Source organism: Trachemys scripta, chromosome 3, assembly GCF_013100865.1.
Source record: "Trachemys scripta elegans isolate TJP31775 chromosome 3, CAS_Tse_1.0, whole genome shotgun sequence".
Classification (NCBI taxonomy): Eukaryota; Metazoa; Chordata; order Testudines; family Emydidae; genus Trachemys; species Trachemys scripta.
In genome coordinates this window covers 111,141,739-111,158,282 of record NC_048300.1, presented here as the reverse complement: position 1 = coordinate 111,158,282, position 16,544 = coordinate 111,141,739, and the positions used below count along the sequence as shown (strand labels likewise).

Genomic DNA, 16,544 nt, shown 5'->3' with positions numbered 1-16,544 from the left:
GTGTGTTTTTATTAGCAAGATGCCCCTTGTAACATTTTATTAGAACAAGACTGTATTACAATGGAAATACAAAAAAAAAGTTGCAGATGGATGGTTTGGGGCACCCCTATAGCTTTATATTAGCTATCTGAAATCAGGTTTATTTTTCCCCATCATTGATAGTTAGAAACACACAAACCTGATTATTATTATAGCCATTTAAAATAGGACTATACCTGCTACTTGCACAGTGTGCAAGAATTCTAAAATGGCATTTTTATACCCAAAAAACTTGTGTATAAACATACCGTTGATGCCCAGTCTCTCTTCCTAACTATTAAAGTGGTGGGAAATTGACGCACAGCCTTCCCTACCCGGCCCTCCATACAGTTTGGCCTGAGGGCAACATCAGGGTTCCGAAAAAGTTTGCCCACCCCTGGCTTAAGTAGATAGAAAAGTTGTCATGGTCAGGACATATGATCATTTTACCATAGGAACAGGTAGTGACTTATTCTCACAGACCAGTACTGGACTATCCTAAAGGAAAAGGACAAGACATATGATTATTCTATGCTAGTACAAACCCAGGAGGTGCCATCATGCCCTTTGGTACCTGGAATGCATGTGTCCAGTGCTATTGGAAAAACAAGGCAGATTGGTTAAATCTAGTTTTAGATGACCTATACATTACTTTTTACTTGGCATTTGGAGTGTAACTTTGGGAGCATACCTGTGTAAGGTGAATGCCACATGAGATGGCTTCCTGGAGACTGGAATCATATGGAACCTTTTTCCATAAATTGGACTAAAACTGGCTATTTGGTCTCTTGCATATACAGTAGAAGTAGAACCTCCAAGTTACAGACACCTTGGGAATAGAGGTTGGTCATAGCTCTGGCTCCAACGTCTAGCCTGGGCCAGCTTGTCCCCCTCCTGACTGGGAACGGTGGATGCTGGTGAAATCAGTGCAGACCAGCAGGGGCTCACAGCTTTGCCTGCAAATCTCAATGTCTTCAACTCCTACCTGTGAGTAGGTGCTCCCCACAGCTACCTTGAAGATGCAGTATGGCCACAGTACCATATTTGCCCTTTTTTGGGGGTCTCCACTGCTGCCTGATTGGTTACTTCCAGTTTCACATGGTGTCCGGTTGACCAGTCAGTCCATAACTCTGGTGTTTGTATTTTTGAGGTTCTACTGTATTTCATAATGAACAAAATTGGATCAAGCAATTGACTATACAAGTTAACAGGTTGCATCAAACTAAAAAAAAGACACAACCCTAGTTACACTGTTTGATCTCAGGATAATTTTGCATTTGATATCATAGGATGCCAATTTCCCTTATCTATATTTTTTTCATGGATTCCCAGCAATTAATGGAAAGAAAAAACACTCCTGAAAAAATTAGTGATGCTGTAGCAGCAAAATAAATATTTTATTTTAGCTACAGAAGCTTTAAAATCAATCAAGTGCATGGCTCACTTGCTGTAGCAGCTATTTTTTTATTTCTTTCTATATTAATGGAAGACACAAGTTGGACTACTTCTGGGTGATTAAATTTTCCTGTAAAACAAAAAGAAAATTCATTATCATGCTCTTATTTCCCTTTATAATAATTTGTGCCTGGAGCAACAGTATAATCTGTTACATATTCTATCACAAAAGAAACCATTAGTACATATGTTTAATTGTGAACACTAGCTGTGATGTTTCAGGAATAACCATAGCTACAAAGAAGAGCAACTGTTCATCCAGAGTATATCCTGTTCCATATACTATTTGGAGGGAGGAAGAGTCTAAAAATTCATGCTATGGATCCTGATTCAGGCTGGTATTTAAACTTAAGGTTCAGGTAATGAGCATTAATTCCATGTTATACTCTGGATTTGGAACTGGTGCTCACAGTTCAAGAAGAGCTGGAAAAGGTTGAGCGAAAACCCACAGCAATGATTGACGGATTGGAAAGCCTGCCTTATAGTGAGACTCAAGGAGCTCAATCTGTTTAGTTTAACAAAGAGAAGGTTAAGGGGTGACTTGGTCATCTAAGTACCGATAGAGAGAACAAATACTTGACAATGGGCTCCTCAGTCTAGCAGCAAATGGTATAACAAGATCCAGTGGTTAGAAGTTTAAGCTAGACAAAGTCAGATTAGTAATAAGGCATAATTTATTAACACAGAGGGTAATCAATCACTGGAACAATTACCAGGGGTAATGTTACCCTTCTTGTCCTAGAACCTATGAATCGTGATGGGCATAAGTACATGATTTCTTTTCTGAACTGGAGCCATAATGAGGTGTAAAAGTTAACAGGCATGTTTCATAGTATGTTATGCAGGTCAGTTGCCAAGAAAACTGGCTGCATATAGCCTTTCTGAAGCTTCCCTGGCAGGAGAAAAAATTAAATCATTGGATAAAGGCTTGGCAGCAAAAGCTTAAATTAAAGCTTGTCTGATGATTGGGCAGAATATTTGACTATAAGAATCTATTTCACTTCTGGAAAGAGAAACACCAGATCAAGCTGATCTAGCTGGTGAGGGGTAGCATCTCCAGTTTCACAACACTGAGTTTGGAAGTAGGAACACTAATAAAATCGCAGCTAGGGATATAGTTACCACTTACACTTTCAGATACTTCATTCTGATGTTCTCCTCTATATACTGACTCACTGACACTGTGTCTAACTATAAAGTGCCGGTTCTTTTATTCTTGTGTTCTTTTTTTTCAAAACACGTTGAGTTCTCTCTCTTTTTGAGCATAGCCCTTCATTAGTGTTAAACTCTGTATATAAAAGTATCTATTTTCCTTTGTCCTGCAGAGATTAAGTAAAATGAACAATAGTAAACACTATAGAAGGGAACTGAACACAATACAAGCACATCTGAAGCAACCTGTTCACTAGGCTTGATTCTCATTTACATTAAGACTATTTCACACTGTTCTTACAATGTAAAGAGACTTTAAATGTGTATATGTAGTTTATCCCCACTTTCAGGCCTCTTTACACTGACAGCGCTTTAAAGAGACTGAGGGCTAGATTGACAAAAATGACATAAGCCGCTAACTGCCACTTTAAATCCAAGAATCATGCCCCACTGGGATTCACAGACTCCTCTCTCTCATTTACAAAAATCAAATTTCATACCTGAAGTTGAATCATAAAAGTCCTGCAGTCTTCCAGGCATTTTTTCCAACTCTTCATACTCAGATGCTTGGAGTATCATCTCACACTGATCCAGCTCTTTTACAAATCTGGCTTCTGCTGTAGACTGGTGTTCATATTCCTGAACAGATGTGCAATTAGAGAGATTTGATTCGCTATGCTGGAACACACAGTGCCAGAACTAAAAGGCCTTTTCTACACTTCAAATTTCTTCATCTGTATCACAGATATTCAAGAATACAGTAGACCTCATGTCTTTTTAAGGCTCTGATTCAGCAAAACATTTCAGCACATGCTTAAGTTCCACGAGACTTAACACGTTTGTGTGCTTTACTAAGTAGGTATATTATTATTCACATGCTGCAATGCTTTGCTGAATCTGAGCTCATATAAAGAAACCCCAGAATTTAGATTCATTAAAAATCCTTGGGATGCAGGCTTCAGAGAGCTTCTGGAACTTTGACAATGTAATTCCTTGCCTCCTCCACTTTCAGATCCTTGAGTTCTTCAGTCCAGTCCACTTCCCGAACTAGTGCCCTTAATTTTTTGAAGTTTGCCCTTTTGAAATCAGGGAACCTAGTTGCAGACCTATTTTTGTTTATCCTTCCATTTAGTTTAAATTGAATTAGCTCAGGATCACTTAGACCAAGATTATTCCCTACAACCAGTTCTTCTATGAGGTTGAATCTAAAATGGCATCACCTCTTGTTGGTTCAGTGACTATCTGGTGAAGAAATCTGTCAGCTATCACATGCAGGAAAATCTGGGCCCTACCATTGTCAGTAGCACTTGCCCTCCAAGCTATTGCTGGGAAATAAAGTCTCCCACAATTATAAGACTGCCAGTAGTATTTATTTCATTAAAACATTAGAGATCTCTATCCATAGACAAATCAGATCTTGAGGGTCTGTAAGATATCCTAAGCATTAGCCCAGAGGAGCCTTCTTCCCCAGTGATTTTGACCCAAACAGACCCTTTTATCCATTCCATCACTTTTAATTTCTTTACAGTCTACCTCATCATTACACTCCACCACCTTTACTTCTGTCTTTCCTGAACAGCAAATACTCTTAAATAACTGTACTCCAGTCATTACTACGATTTCATCAGGTTTCTGTTATCCTAATAATGGGTCCACTTCCTGCACCAGTGGTTCTAGTTCCTCCATTTTGCTATCCAGCTACTTGTATTTGTCATTGTTCTCAAAAGGTATTTTTTAAATCTGTCATTCCTTCTTGATCATTTTAGCTTAATCTGTCTGAGCTGCTAATGTCTTTGTATCTCTTCCTATTTTGTCCTTTGATTTCCTTGTTATTTCCTCCCCCTCTCAGTTGCATGCAACAACTCCCACTGATTTTGAGGAGAACTGTGCACAAGTGAAAGCAGAATTTCACCTACTAACCAGAGAACAGGTGCCTATTTGGGCAGGGCCGTGAAACAAACAAAGAGGAAACTGGGCTACCGTTGGAACGTACAGCCCTGAAAACAGAACTTCTAGTTCCCATGATGTGGGAAGCATGAACACTGATTAATATACATTACCTCCTGCCTCTAACAAGACAATAGTGGAGCTGTCATGCCTAATGGCAAGATCCTAATTTGTAATTCCAGCACATTTGTGTTCAGATAATGAACTTGTCATGCTTAACTGGATGTGTGACATATTCTGCTCATTTATTATGTTCTTTGCTCTAGGTTCCAAAATCGGGGATCTGGATTTTGACAGCAGTGAAATACTAGTGTAAGAATCAATTTGAATTCAAATTACATTTTGAAATTTCAATTAAGCTTTAATTATTAGTTGATTTGAAGTCTTCATTTTAACATTTTTATATCCCCCCACCCCACTTTTTTTTTTTTTTTTTTTAAAGACTAGGGCTTTTCTTCAATTCACATTTATATTTAAAATGCTGTTCAACACTGCCTCTTATTTTCGTGAATCTATTTAATCCTATTTTATATTCTGCGTTTTATCCATTCTGTCAGTAAACTTCACGCTTTTGTTTGGCAGTATCATAAATGATAACTTTATCATGGTGTCTTCTTGCTCAGAAATGTCTGTCTCAGTGCAATATATTAATCATGGGTAACAGATTGATCAATTGAGAATAATTTTATACTTGCCTCCTCATGCACATAGTACAATGGGGGCTGCTCACATTGCAGGTCAGTTTACTCTAATGAAGCACTGTACCATATTGTAATTACATGTACAGTGTCTCCACGTGAGTATTTGAATTTCCCTATACTTCTAACAGGAAGTAATTGGTTTCTCAGACAACACAGAATAGTAGTTATTGACTTAAATTATGACTATTGTAGTTGTAGACATTAAAAATTAAAACTAGTGGGGAAAGAGGGAAGTAACTCAGTGTGCTAATGTCCTCATTTGCCTCCAGTGAGTTACATTCACGTCCTAAATTAGGTTACAAAGTGAAAACAGCTTTGGTGGTCTCCTTCTGGTACCTCTTTCTTCACACTTCAAAACCATCCATCCGGTTGGCACAAATGGAAACAAGTGACGGTCGGCTCAAGGACCAAGCTAATGAGGATGTCACAAGTCAGGAACCAGCTGTACAGTCAGAGCTGTGGGAGGATCTTCCACAAACCCTGTCCACCCTATCCCCAGCTCAAACCTGTACTAATTCATTCTCACTTTCCACAGGGAACACTGAAGTCAATGGTATTGCCTTTGTATAACAGAGTAGATTTTTGATTGAATATTTCAAAGATTTTTTTATTTTATTTTATTTTATTTTTTTAAGCAGAACTAGCTGCTTAGCAGCAGTGAAGGCTAGAGTTTGTGTATATTTTCAGTGTGGTACACTGATACCCCTATGCATGAAACCAAATGCTGATTAAGTTACCCTGAAGGTAGAAACAAAAATAAATGATACAAATAACAATATGAACTACAAAATGTGCATATGAGAAATGATATCTAATGAGAAAGGTAAAAAGCTAATGTGTGCTGTAGTTAGGTGAGGTGGGGATGGGGAATCAGCTCCTGTATAAGTCGGGACAGGAGCCCAAGGCAAAAAAAAAAAAAAAAAGTATGTGAGAAATCCCATGGTATAGTTCAACTCTGTCTGTAATGACTTCCTGCCTGTTTGCTAGAGGAGTTTTCCAGTGAAAAAGGCTAAAGGAAAGGGCTAATTTTATGAATACACTATAGTATTCCATGATTCATTATTTTAACCTTGAAATGTAACTTTGAAAATCCAGTTCTGCTGTCACTTAAACCAATACAACCCAATTAAAATCAATGGAGATATAACTGTGGGCAGAATTTATCTTCAAATATCTGGAAAGCTATTTAAATACAATTCAAGTGGAACAGGAAGAATATCAGTATTAAATGCAGCCTCAGGTTACAGAGGTCAAGGACTGCACACCTACCTGCTTACAATAAAATATACAAGAGCAGACAATTGGTGAGGGAAAATTACTATATAATGGAAACATATGTTGGGGGAAATAATAGCTTTTTTTCCCCCCAACACAAATTTTTGGGGGAAAGCAGCCTAATGTTTCCTGACAGTTAATGCAAGATCACAATATTCTAACATATCACTTCTGTATGTATAACAGATTCTCTAGTATAACAAGATATTTTCAGGTCAACATGATCATTTTTCAAATTTAATCCATATTATAATTTAATTCAAATACCACCTATTATTTCACTGTATTACTTCCCAATTCATATTTCATTTAGTTGAAATTCTCATTTAAGACATTGTGGAAGTTAAAACCATAGTCCTTTTTAAGGTTATGTTGCTTATGGAACAGCACTGTCTGACCAGGTAAATACACATACTGGGCCAAATCCCACCCTGTTATGTAAATCAATCCCTAGAATGCAGTGGGGCTACACAGGTATAAGAGCACAATTTGGGTCATTATACCGAATTATTTTGTTTCCTTTATGAAAAAGAGTTCAGAAAGTTGCTGCCATACAAACGTACCCCCAAAGAAAAATTCCAAACCCATCTTGCTCTAAAGATTTTAGAAAAAGATTATGAACGTCACTAAGCACCAAACACCATGAAAATAAGACAATTGGTTGGTCCCGTTATCAGCAATAATGTGGAATAAATGCATCAAGTGATTTATACTTACTTCCCAGAGTTCATAGATTTCTTTTCTCAGGCCTTCTGATAGCAGCTGGGTCAAATGTTTCATAGCTGCCTGAAAGACAGACTCCTGCTTTCATTTGGCCATTATCTGAGTACAATATCTTTTCCTTTGTTTTCTGGAAAACAATTTGTCCACCACCACCTTTGTATAAACAGTGAATCATCTCTCTCTCCACAGCTGCACACGTACAGTACTAACTCTGCTAATGAAACAATAAAAGCAACGGGTACAGAATAGCTTCTGCACCCCAGACCTGCTCAATAAATTGCAGAGGACTAGCCTCAAGCAGCAGAAAATAATCTGAAGCACCATCCACTGACTTCAGGTACCAGATATTGTTTAACACTGTTTTGATGTAATACCAAATTATTGGTATGAACAGTGGAATCCTCTTTGCATGTTGTTCCAACTAATCAATTTCATTCTAGTCCTACTCTGTACCCCAGTAATACTTGGGTCCTAATTGGAAACAAACAATAATAAAAGCAAGGCCAAGTTTTATGCCAATATACAGTTATGTCGAAACTTACCACTCAAGGTGTTATTTTATACAAAGATAGCACTTCAGAAGTATAAATATTTAGGGTTCAATCCTGCACCCGAAGAAATCAATGACAAGACTCCTGTTTGCTTTAATGGGACCAGGAGGAGCAACAGGCACGTAGGGCCAGATTTTTATAGGTATTTGGTGTCCTAAAGATGCAGACAGCTCCCTAGGCCCTTTTCCTACTAGGCACCTACCTGCATCTTTAAGCACCTAAATGCCCTTAGTCTGGCCCTTAGTGGAGAAACATTCCCAGCAGGCACTAGGGAAACTATTTTTATATATAATTTTTTTTTTAAAAGAGCACACTCCAAACAGGTACATAATAGAACAGAACAGTCAATGTTACAGTGAATAAAGATAGCATTTAAAGAACTCTGAATAGCCATTTAATCTTTTAAGTCCAATCTTCTTTTCACCAGGAACATATTGCTAGAATTATTTTTTTTAAAAATCTAAATAAAACAGTAAGCATAAGAGTGGCAGAGAATTCACTGTAAGCTTGTTTTTCTTTTAGACTCTTTAAACAACTTATTTGTATCCCTTGGAAAAGATTATTAAGTAAGGTGGTGCCCTCTAGCTGTAATTGTAGGAAAACTTTTAGCTTTAAATAATACAAAGAGCCAGAAAGGACAAAACTGTGATTAATGGATATGTTTGTGCCCATCATTAAAGCCAAAGACTATGTACTCAGACAGTTGCATTTGTTTGTCTGGCTCACTGATTACCTGCCACACAGGCGTACTGTAAGAATAATCAGGTAAAGTTTGTATGATACTTTGGAAGTGTCCAGTGCAGAGGTTCTCAAACTGGTGGTTGTTACCCCCACTTCATTTTTAATTTATAAGGGGCAGTCACACTCAGAGGCTTGCTATTTGAAAGGGGTCAACAATACAAAAAGTTTCAAAACCACTGGTCTAGTGCCATGTGTCAAGTATTAACTATCTGTCCCACTCTCTTCTGACCTGTGCCTCTACTCCCCAGAAAATAAGCATGGACATACATGAGCAACTTCACTAACATCTCAGACTACTGAAAATCCAGTCAATTCATTTGGAAGGTGGCTGATGTTTGGGTTCTTTCAAAAAACTTCCCTTTTATTATCCTGCACTTTGTAGTGTTATGTAGACAAGCCAAATTAGCAGGGTTTTTTAGTGCTACTCCGTGGCATACATGCACAAATTCATGTTCTGTATTATGTTGTTTTGAGGGTCTCCCCAATAACTAGTTGTTCACCTCTACAAATAAAGTGCAAAGCCTTTACAAAGTTCTACAGAGTACCAGGCTGCATCTGCAACCATACCAACCTCCTCTCGCTGATGTTTCTCCTCTTTGGAGATGTTATCTGCAGGTGCTATATCTCCAACAATGCATTCAGCCATATCATGAACCAGAGCTAGCCGTACACATCTGATAAGGAGAGAAACACTGCATGATTAGCCAATAAACTTTATAGTTACACTTTGTTTATTAATAAGCAGTATTGATAAACTCTCCCTCCCCCTTATATTATAACAGATCAGTATTAGTGAAATAATTTTCCATCCCATAGTATATTTGAATCCCAATTTCTAGTTACTGTTATGTATGAAAAGATATTTGGATAGATATCCAAAACCAGAAAGCCTTGTTGTGGGGGGAGAGCAAAAGATACTAAGTGACAACAGTGTAGTTACCTAGCATATCATTTACCAATCCCTACCGCATAAAAGCTAAGGACATTATCCATTATACACTACTCACATGATAACAATGTTTGCATTTACTAAGTATAAAGATATAAGGAGCCCTGCCAAATTCAAAATGCCACCTGACAAAATACACATATATTATGTAGCTAAGTTAGCAACTCATGGTGGCACAGCCCAGCCTTCTTTAACAGAGTGCAGTAAAAAGCATTAAAAGCAATCAGCAAATTAAGTGCAAATTGCAAGACTAGAACGCAGATCTATGTAACGCACTAGGGCTCACAGGCTTCCAGCTAAGTCAGTGAACCTCTCTGTGCCGTAGCAACCTCATCCAAAAAAATGTGGCTGTCAATGATGCTTTGTGCTCTGAGCACATCCTGTAGATCTCAAAGCACTTTACAATGGTGGGTAAGTATTATTAGTCTGATTTTTCAGTTGGCTTCAAATTCATTCATTCCTCTGGCACAATGAAATAAGGGTGAAGCTTGCTCATGCAGGAGACAGCTTCTCAGGGTCCTGCCCAAGACTGTGGAATGAACTCCCCCAGAATCTAAGAACCATCACACACCTCACCACCTTCCGATCTACATGCAAGGCACATTTTTTTCCCCACTTTGCCTTCTCTAGCATATACCTATAGTGGGAGCGGGGCCAGGAGGTGGAGGAAGAGGAGGGAGAAAAAAAATGTATATTTTATTTTTTAAAACACTTCACTGCACGCACTTCCCCCCAGGAAAGAACGAGAAGAAAAACATGTGACAGATGTTAGTAATGTTGCTTAACGCACTTACTTGAAGGCACTGAGATAACTACTGTGCTGAGCATGATACTAGAACAGGGCAATTATTAAGTGCATCCAGTCCCAACTTCTGGCAGTCAGAGGCTTAGGGAGACCCAGAGCATGGAGTTGCATCCCTGATGATCTTGGCTAAAAGCCACTGATGGACTTATCCTCCATGAACTTATCTAATTCTTTTTTGAACCCAGTTATAGTTTTGACCTTCAAAACATTCCCTGGCAATGAGTTCCACAGGCTGAGTGTGAGTTGAGCAAAGTAATACTTTTTTATTTTTGTTTTAAATCTGCTGCCTATTAATTTCATTGGGCGACTCCCTGGTTCTTGTGTTATGTGAAGGAGTAAATAAACCTTCCTTATTTACTTTCTCCACACGAGTCATGGTTTTATAGACCTCTATCACATCCCCCCTTCGTCATCTCTTTTGCCTGGTACTGAAATTAGGTTTACCAGCTTGTAATTGCCAGGATCACTTCTGGAACCTTTTTTAAGAATCAGCAATTATATTGGGTATCCTCCAGTCATGTGGTATAGAAGCTGATTTAAGTGATGGGTTACATACCACAGTTAGTGGTTCTGCTATTTCATATTGGAGTTTCTTCAGAACGCTTGGGTGAATACCTTCTGGTCCTGGTGACTTATTACTGTTTAATTTATCAATTTGTTCCAAAACCTCCTCTATTGACACCTCAATCTGGGACAGTCCTCAATTTTATCACCTAAAAAGAATGGCAATCTCCCTCACATCCTCTGCAGTGAAGACCAAAGCAAAGAATTAATTTAGCTTCTCCCCAATGGCCTTCTCTTCCCTGAGCCCCTTTAGTACCCTCAGTCATCCAGTGGCCCCAGTTATTGGCAGACTTCCTGCTTTTGATGCACTTAAAAAAAAATGTTGCTATTAGTTTTTGTATCCTTAGCTAGTTGCTCTTTATATTCGTTTTGGCCTGCTTAATTATACTTTTACACTTGACTTGCCAGAATTTATGCTCCTTTTTATTTTCCTCAGTAAGGTTTGAATTCCAGTTTTTAAAAGATGTCTTTTGGTTTCACCAACTCTTTTACTCTGTTGTTTAGCCATGGTGGCTTTTTTTTTTTTTTTTAATTTTTTTGGTCCTCTTGCTTTTTTGGGGGTTGCGAGGGGCAGGAGAAGAGAGGCAGGAAAATGCATTTAGTTTGAGAGAATTTTTTAAAAGTTTCTATGCAGCTTGCAGGCATTTCACTCTTGTGACTGTTCCTTTACATTTCCATTTAAGTAGCTTCCTCATTTTTGTGTACTTCTCCTCTTAGAAGTTAAATGCTACTGTGGTGGGTTTCTTTGGTATATCTCCCCCCCAGGTTGTTAAATTTAATTACATTATGGTCACTATTACTGCACATCTTGGACCAGATCCTGTGCTCCACTTAGAACTAAATCAAGAATTGCCTTTCCCCTTGGGGGTTCTAGGACTAGCTGCTCCAAGAAGCAGTCATTATTGGTGTCTAGAAATTTTATCTGTGCATCCCATCCTGAGGTGACATGTTCCCAATCGATATGGGGATAGTTGAAATCCCCCATTATTGTTACATTTTCTGTTTTTGTAGCCTCTCTAATCTTCCTGAGCATTTCACAATCACTATTACCACCCTGGTCAGGTTGTCGGTACGGTAGAACCTATAGTTACGAACACCTCAGGAATGGAGGTTGTTTGTAACTCTGAAATGTTCACAACTCTGAACAAAACATTATGATTGTTCTTTCAAGAGTTTACAACTGAATATTGACGTAATACAACTTTGAAGCTTTACTTCAGAAGCAAAATGCTGCTTCCCTCCTCCCCCTTTTTTTGTAATTTATGTTTAACACAGTACTGTACTGTATTTGGGTGGGGGTTTTTTTCTGGTCTCTGCTGCTGCCTGATTGCATATTTCTGGTTCCCAATGAGGTGTGTGGTTGACTGGTCAGCTCGTAACTCTGAGGTTTTACTGTAGTATATTCCTACTGCTATACTCTTGTCATTCAAGCATGGAATTTCTATCCATAGAGTTTCTATGGTATAGTTTGATTCACTTTTTTTTTTTATTATTTAAGCTATATTTGACTCTATGCTTTCTTTCACGTATAGTGTCACTCTCCCACCAGCACAACCTACTCTGCCATTCCTATAGATTTTGTACCCTGGTATTACCACATTCCATTCTAGCAAGTTTCTGTGATGCCTATTATATCCATATCCTCATTTAATGCCAGTCATTCAGGTTCACCCATCTTAGTATTTAGACTTCTAGAATTTGTATACAAGCACTTATAAAATTTGTCAGTATGTAGTTGTCTGCCTCCATGTGGAGATGAATGGGACTTTTCCCTTTGTTTCTCCTCAGTTCCTATCTGTATTTTGTCAACTTCTATCCTCTCCTCTCCTCTTCACTAGGATGTAGAGTGTCCCCGTTAACAGAGCATCTCCTAAGGGATGCCTCTGTCCAAACTGTGTGCTCCTCTGCACCTGTTGGCTCTCCCCAAGCCCGTAGGAGGAAATCAAGAATCTGTTCCACCTCTGCCACAAATTAGCTATGGAACTTCTGCCATGTCATTCAACTCTCTGGGCCTGATTCTACAGTGCCTTGCACCTCAAATTTATTGACACCTGTGCAAAGCAAATCTAAAATGCTACCATTCTGATGCTATTGTTTTATAACCTTTTCACACTCACTTCTCACTGATGTCAATAACTACACAACGTATAAGGCAGTAGACAATCAGGCCCTGTGTTTCTGAGTTATCCATTGAAAAAGGAGCCATGCATGTTCTCTGCTAGGCCAATGGACCATTCTGGTGGGCAGTGCAGGAGTCAGTGTCAGTAACATGATTTAAAGTGGTTTATACTTCCTGAAGCTTCATTAGAAAAGATGAGTTCCAAGTTACAGAAGTCTATTATCATCAATTCAGAAAGGTGACAAAGCAAATATGATACTGTACCACTCTTGACAGCTGATACAATGCTAATTATGTTTTCCTTTATATGCTAAATTAATTACATTTTTTTTATTTCTCTCAAGTGTTAATAGAATCTCTGTCAAAAGCTACATAAAATATGGATTTTGCTTCACCATGCACTTCAAACTCCTCTTTGAACAGGATTCTTCAGCCTTCTTATGTACATCTCTTGAGAGAAATCAAGCTGGAACTATTCTGTGTTAGCAGCCTGTCCAAGCCTCCACTTTTAACTAATAAAACAACTCCTCAGTCTTCAACTCCAGAAGGCACATAGCAACTTGTGAAAGAATGGAAAAAATATCAATGTTGATTCCCCCTCTGTATTCTAAAACTCCTTGCCAGGGTGTAATGAATAATTAGTTCTCAGTTCCCAAATCTCCAGACAGGCCTAATCATCACCATTAGTATTCTTACCTGTCTTTATTAAGTTGTTTATCTTCAGTTACCAAAGCCATGACTGCCATCCTGTACATATGATCTGATACACTCTCTGGTTTCTCTACATTCCTGTACACCCAGCCTGTTCGTGGTACTCTCTGCTTGGAGACAGTTTTAACAATATAAAACATTTGAATAAACGTTCTGAAGAATTTAGCTTAAGAGATACCAATGGAAATTTGTTCCATTACGGGTAACCATTTCCTTCTCATGCATAAATGAAGCCTCAATGTTAGTGAAAAATAAACGTTACAAAGCCAGAGTTAGTTTGAAAGTACAGGCGATTGATCCTGTGACAAACTCTATTGCAATATACTACACGCACAGCACACACCACTAGAAAATCTGTCCTTTTCAGCTTTCAGAGACCATTTCAGCTTGATTAACCACACGCATTCAGTATGAATAAATAATATTCAGCATTTAAATAGCACTATACCTCTTCAAAGCATTGGTCACCCATTAACTACTGTAATTAATCTTCACTCCATCTCTGCAATGTAGGTGTAATTTGTATTATCCCCATTTTACAGAGGTGGAAATTGATACTAGGTACTGTTAAATTACTTGCTCAGAGGAACTAGAATTAGGGTTTGTCTTCACTACCCGTCGGGTAGAAATCGATCTCTCGGGGATCGATTTATTGCGTCTCGTCGGGACGCAATAATCAATCCCCGAATCGACACGTGTACTCCACCAGCACAGGTAGGAGTAAGCACCATTGACGGGGGAGCTGCGGCGGTCGATTTGCCACCGTCCTCACAGCGGGTAAGTCGGATCAGATACGCAAATTCAGCTATGGGAATAGCATAGCTGAATTCGACGTATCTGAAATCGATCCCTTCCCCCGTAGTATAGACGTAGCCTTAAATTCAAGAGCTTCTGAGGTAAGCCCCATGCTCAGTCAATGACACTTTTTGGATCAGCCTTCCATCCCTCAGCTGTCTGCCAACCTGCACGTGTTTCTGCTTCAAATGTTTTTTGCCAGGACCACTCTGTCCTATACGGGGAGCAAAAATCTTTGGGTTTGGCTAAAAACGTTAAAGCTGGGGCTAAAGAATTTTTCAATTGATCTCATATTTTAATACGTCCTGGTAGCTAGAGCCAAGTCCAGAGAAACATATATTGCATGTCTGTAGCTATCTATAGGGACTTGGATCCAGGCTGTAGTCAGGGCCGGCTCCAGGCACCAGCTTGCCAAGCAGGTGCTTGGGGCGGCCACTCCAGAGAGGGGCGGCAGGTCCAGCTGTTCAGCGGCAATTCGGTGGACAGTCCCTCGCTCTCGCTGGGAGCGAAGGACTTCCCGCCGAATTGCCGCCGCAGATCAGGACTTTTTTTTTTTTTTTTGCGCCACTTGGGGTGGCAAAAACCCTGGAGCCGGCCCTGGCTGTAGTCCTATAACCCCCTGAGGTGTCACAAGACCAGTGGTGCAGGCAACACAAAGGAGTCAAGGAAACCTAGGAGCAGCATATGCTTCAGGCAGGCTCAAGCACATAAACTCCTGCAGAAAAAGAGGACGTGAGCTGCTGCACTCACTCAGCCTTCACTGGAAGCTAAGAAACTAACATACAAAATGAGATACAGCAGCAGCCGGGTTTTCAAGCAGAATTTTCTCTAACAGATCACAGACTGATTTCATTTTTTTATCCAGAGACCTGCACTGACATTTAGCTCAAGAGCGCTAGAAATGACCCACCTACCGACATTTTAAATGGGAGTCGATGGAGGAAGGGATGTGGACTCAAGTGTGATCCTGCAGCAAATTCCTCGCAGGGGTCTATTAACTGACAAGGAAACCAGGCACCAGGCTTTGGTTAACTGGGCACAAGACTGGGAACCCAGAGCTCCCGATTCTAGCCTCAGCTCTGCCTCCGACTCGCTTCTGTGGCCTTGGGCCAAGTCAGTTCCGCTCCCCCCGGGCCGCGAAGGGGAGGCGATGATACCCGGCACCCCCTCGCGGGGCAGTTCTGGAGCCTGGCCCGGGCATTGCTACCGGGGGTTAAGCCCCGTACCGAGCACACTGACCCGGCGGGCACTTGGCGAGGCCCAGCTAAAAAGTCCAGGCAGGCAGCGAGTCTCGCAGGGTTTGGTTTCTATCCGGAGCGCGGGTGGCTGAGCTCACCCCCCCCCCCGGCTCTTCACGCCCTCCCGCCCCCCACCCCGGCCTCAGCGCCGTCACCTTGAGCTGCCCCACCAGCCTCAGGAACTGCAGCAGGCTCCCGGCGGCGCCGCCCAGCGGGGCCGCGGCCATGGGGCTGCCGGCGGAGCGGGCCGGGGAAGAAGCAGCGGGGCTCGCGGAGTCCGCCTCGCGCGGGGCTGCAGCTGCTGCCGGGACCCGCCTCCCCTTCCGCTTTGTCCCGGGCGAGCTCAAGCACCCGCCGGCGCCTTCTCCCCCCGCTGGCCCTGCAGCGAGACGTTGCTGCCTGGAAGACGAGGTGGGGGGCCCAGCAATGGCCGAGACACGCCAAACCCTAGTGCAGGGCTGGGGCGGGCCGGTGAGGACCCGCCCGCCAGAGAGCCGCCCCCTGCGCCCGCCCCTCGCTCGTGTGACCGCGGACCTGAAGAACTGCCGGGCTCCTCTCCCGGCCCCTCGAAGTGGCTGAGCACATTTTGCACCGATCTGCTGGGAAACTGAACACGGGTGAACTGAACATTTCCGCCCTAACCAAAGCCGAACTTGGCAGAAAGTTACCAGTGTGTAATAACAGAGGGTTATAATGCAGTTCGGATCAGTGGCGAATGGACTAAACCAGGGGTGGCCAGCCTGAGAAGGAGGCAGAATTTAACAATGTACATTGCCAAAGAGCCACATTTAATAATAATA

The 16,544-nt window shown here is 40.9% G+C and overlaps 1 protein-coding gene across 4 annotated transcripts; it reads right to left on the bottom strand.

Annotated features, from left to right (window-relative positions):
• Positions 1 to 1,166: 1,166 nt before the first annotated feature.
• HDDC2 (HD domain containing 2) lies at positions 1,167 to 16,219 on the bottom strand. 4 transcript variants are annotated; one of them, XM_034765743.1, is made up of 6 exons: positions 15,900 to 16,219; positions 13,697 to 13,818; positions 9,135 to 9,237; positions 7,266 to 7,349; positions 3,126 to 3,264; positions 1,167 to 1,543 (listed from the first exon to the last, which is right to left on the bottom strand). In XM_034765743.1, the coding sequence occupies exons 1-6, from the start codon at positions 15,969 to 15,971 to the stop codon at positions 1,446 to 1,448; spliced, it is 618 nt and encodes a 205-aa protein (XP_034621634.1). In that variant the 5' UTR covers positions 15,972 to 16,219; the 3' UTR covers positions 1,167 to 1,445. The 4 variants fall into 4 exon arrangements, with proteins under 4 accessions (XP_034621634.1, XP_034621635.1, XP_034621636.1 ...); XM_034765744.1 differs by having other exon boundaries at positions 7,266 to 7,334; positions 15,900 to 16,218; XM_034765745.1 differs by lacking the exon at positions 15,900 to 16,219 and adding an exon at positions 15,421 to 15,785.
• Positions 16,220 to 16,544: the final 325 nt, after the last annotated feature.

Bases quoted from the DNA above. Each gene is read 5' to 3' on its own strand.
- HDDC2 (XM_034765743.1), bottom strand. From the start codon at position 15,971: ATGGCCGCGGCCCCGCTGGGCGGCGCCGCCGGGAGCCTGCTGCAGTTC. The intron at 9,238-13,696 runs GTAAGAATACTA...TCTCCTTATCAG, and splicing joins AAACAACTTAATAAAGACAG to ATGTGTACGGCTAGCTCTGG. The intron at 3,265-7,265 runs GTAAGTATAAAT...ACATCTGTTCAG, and splicing joins AAATCTATGAACTCTGGGAA to GAATATGAACACCAGTCTAC.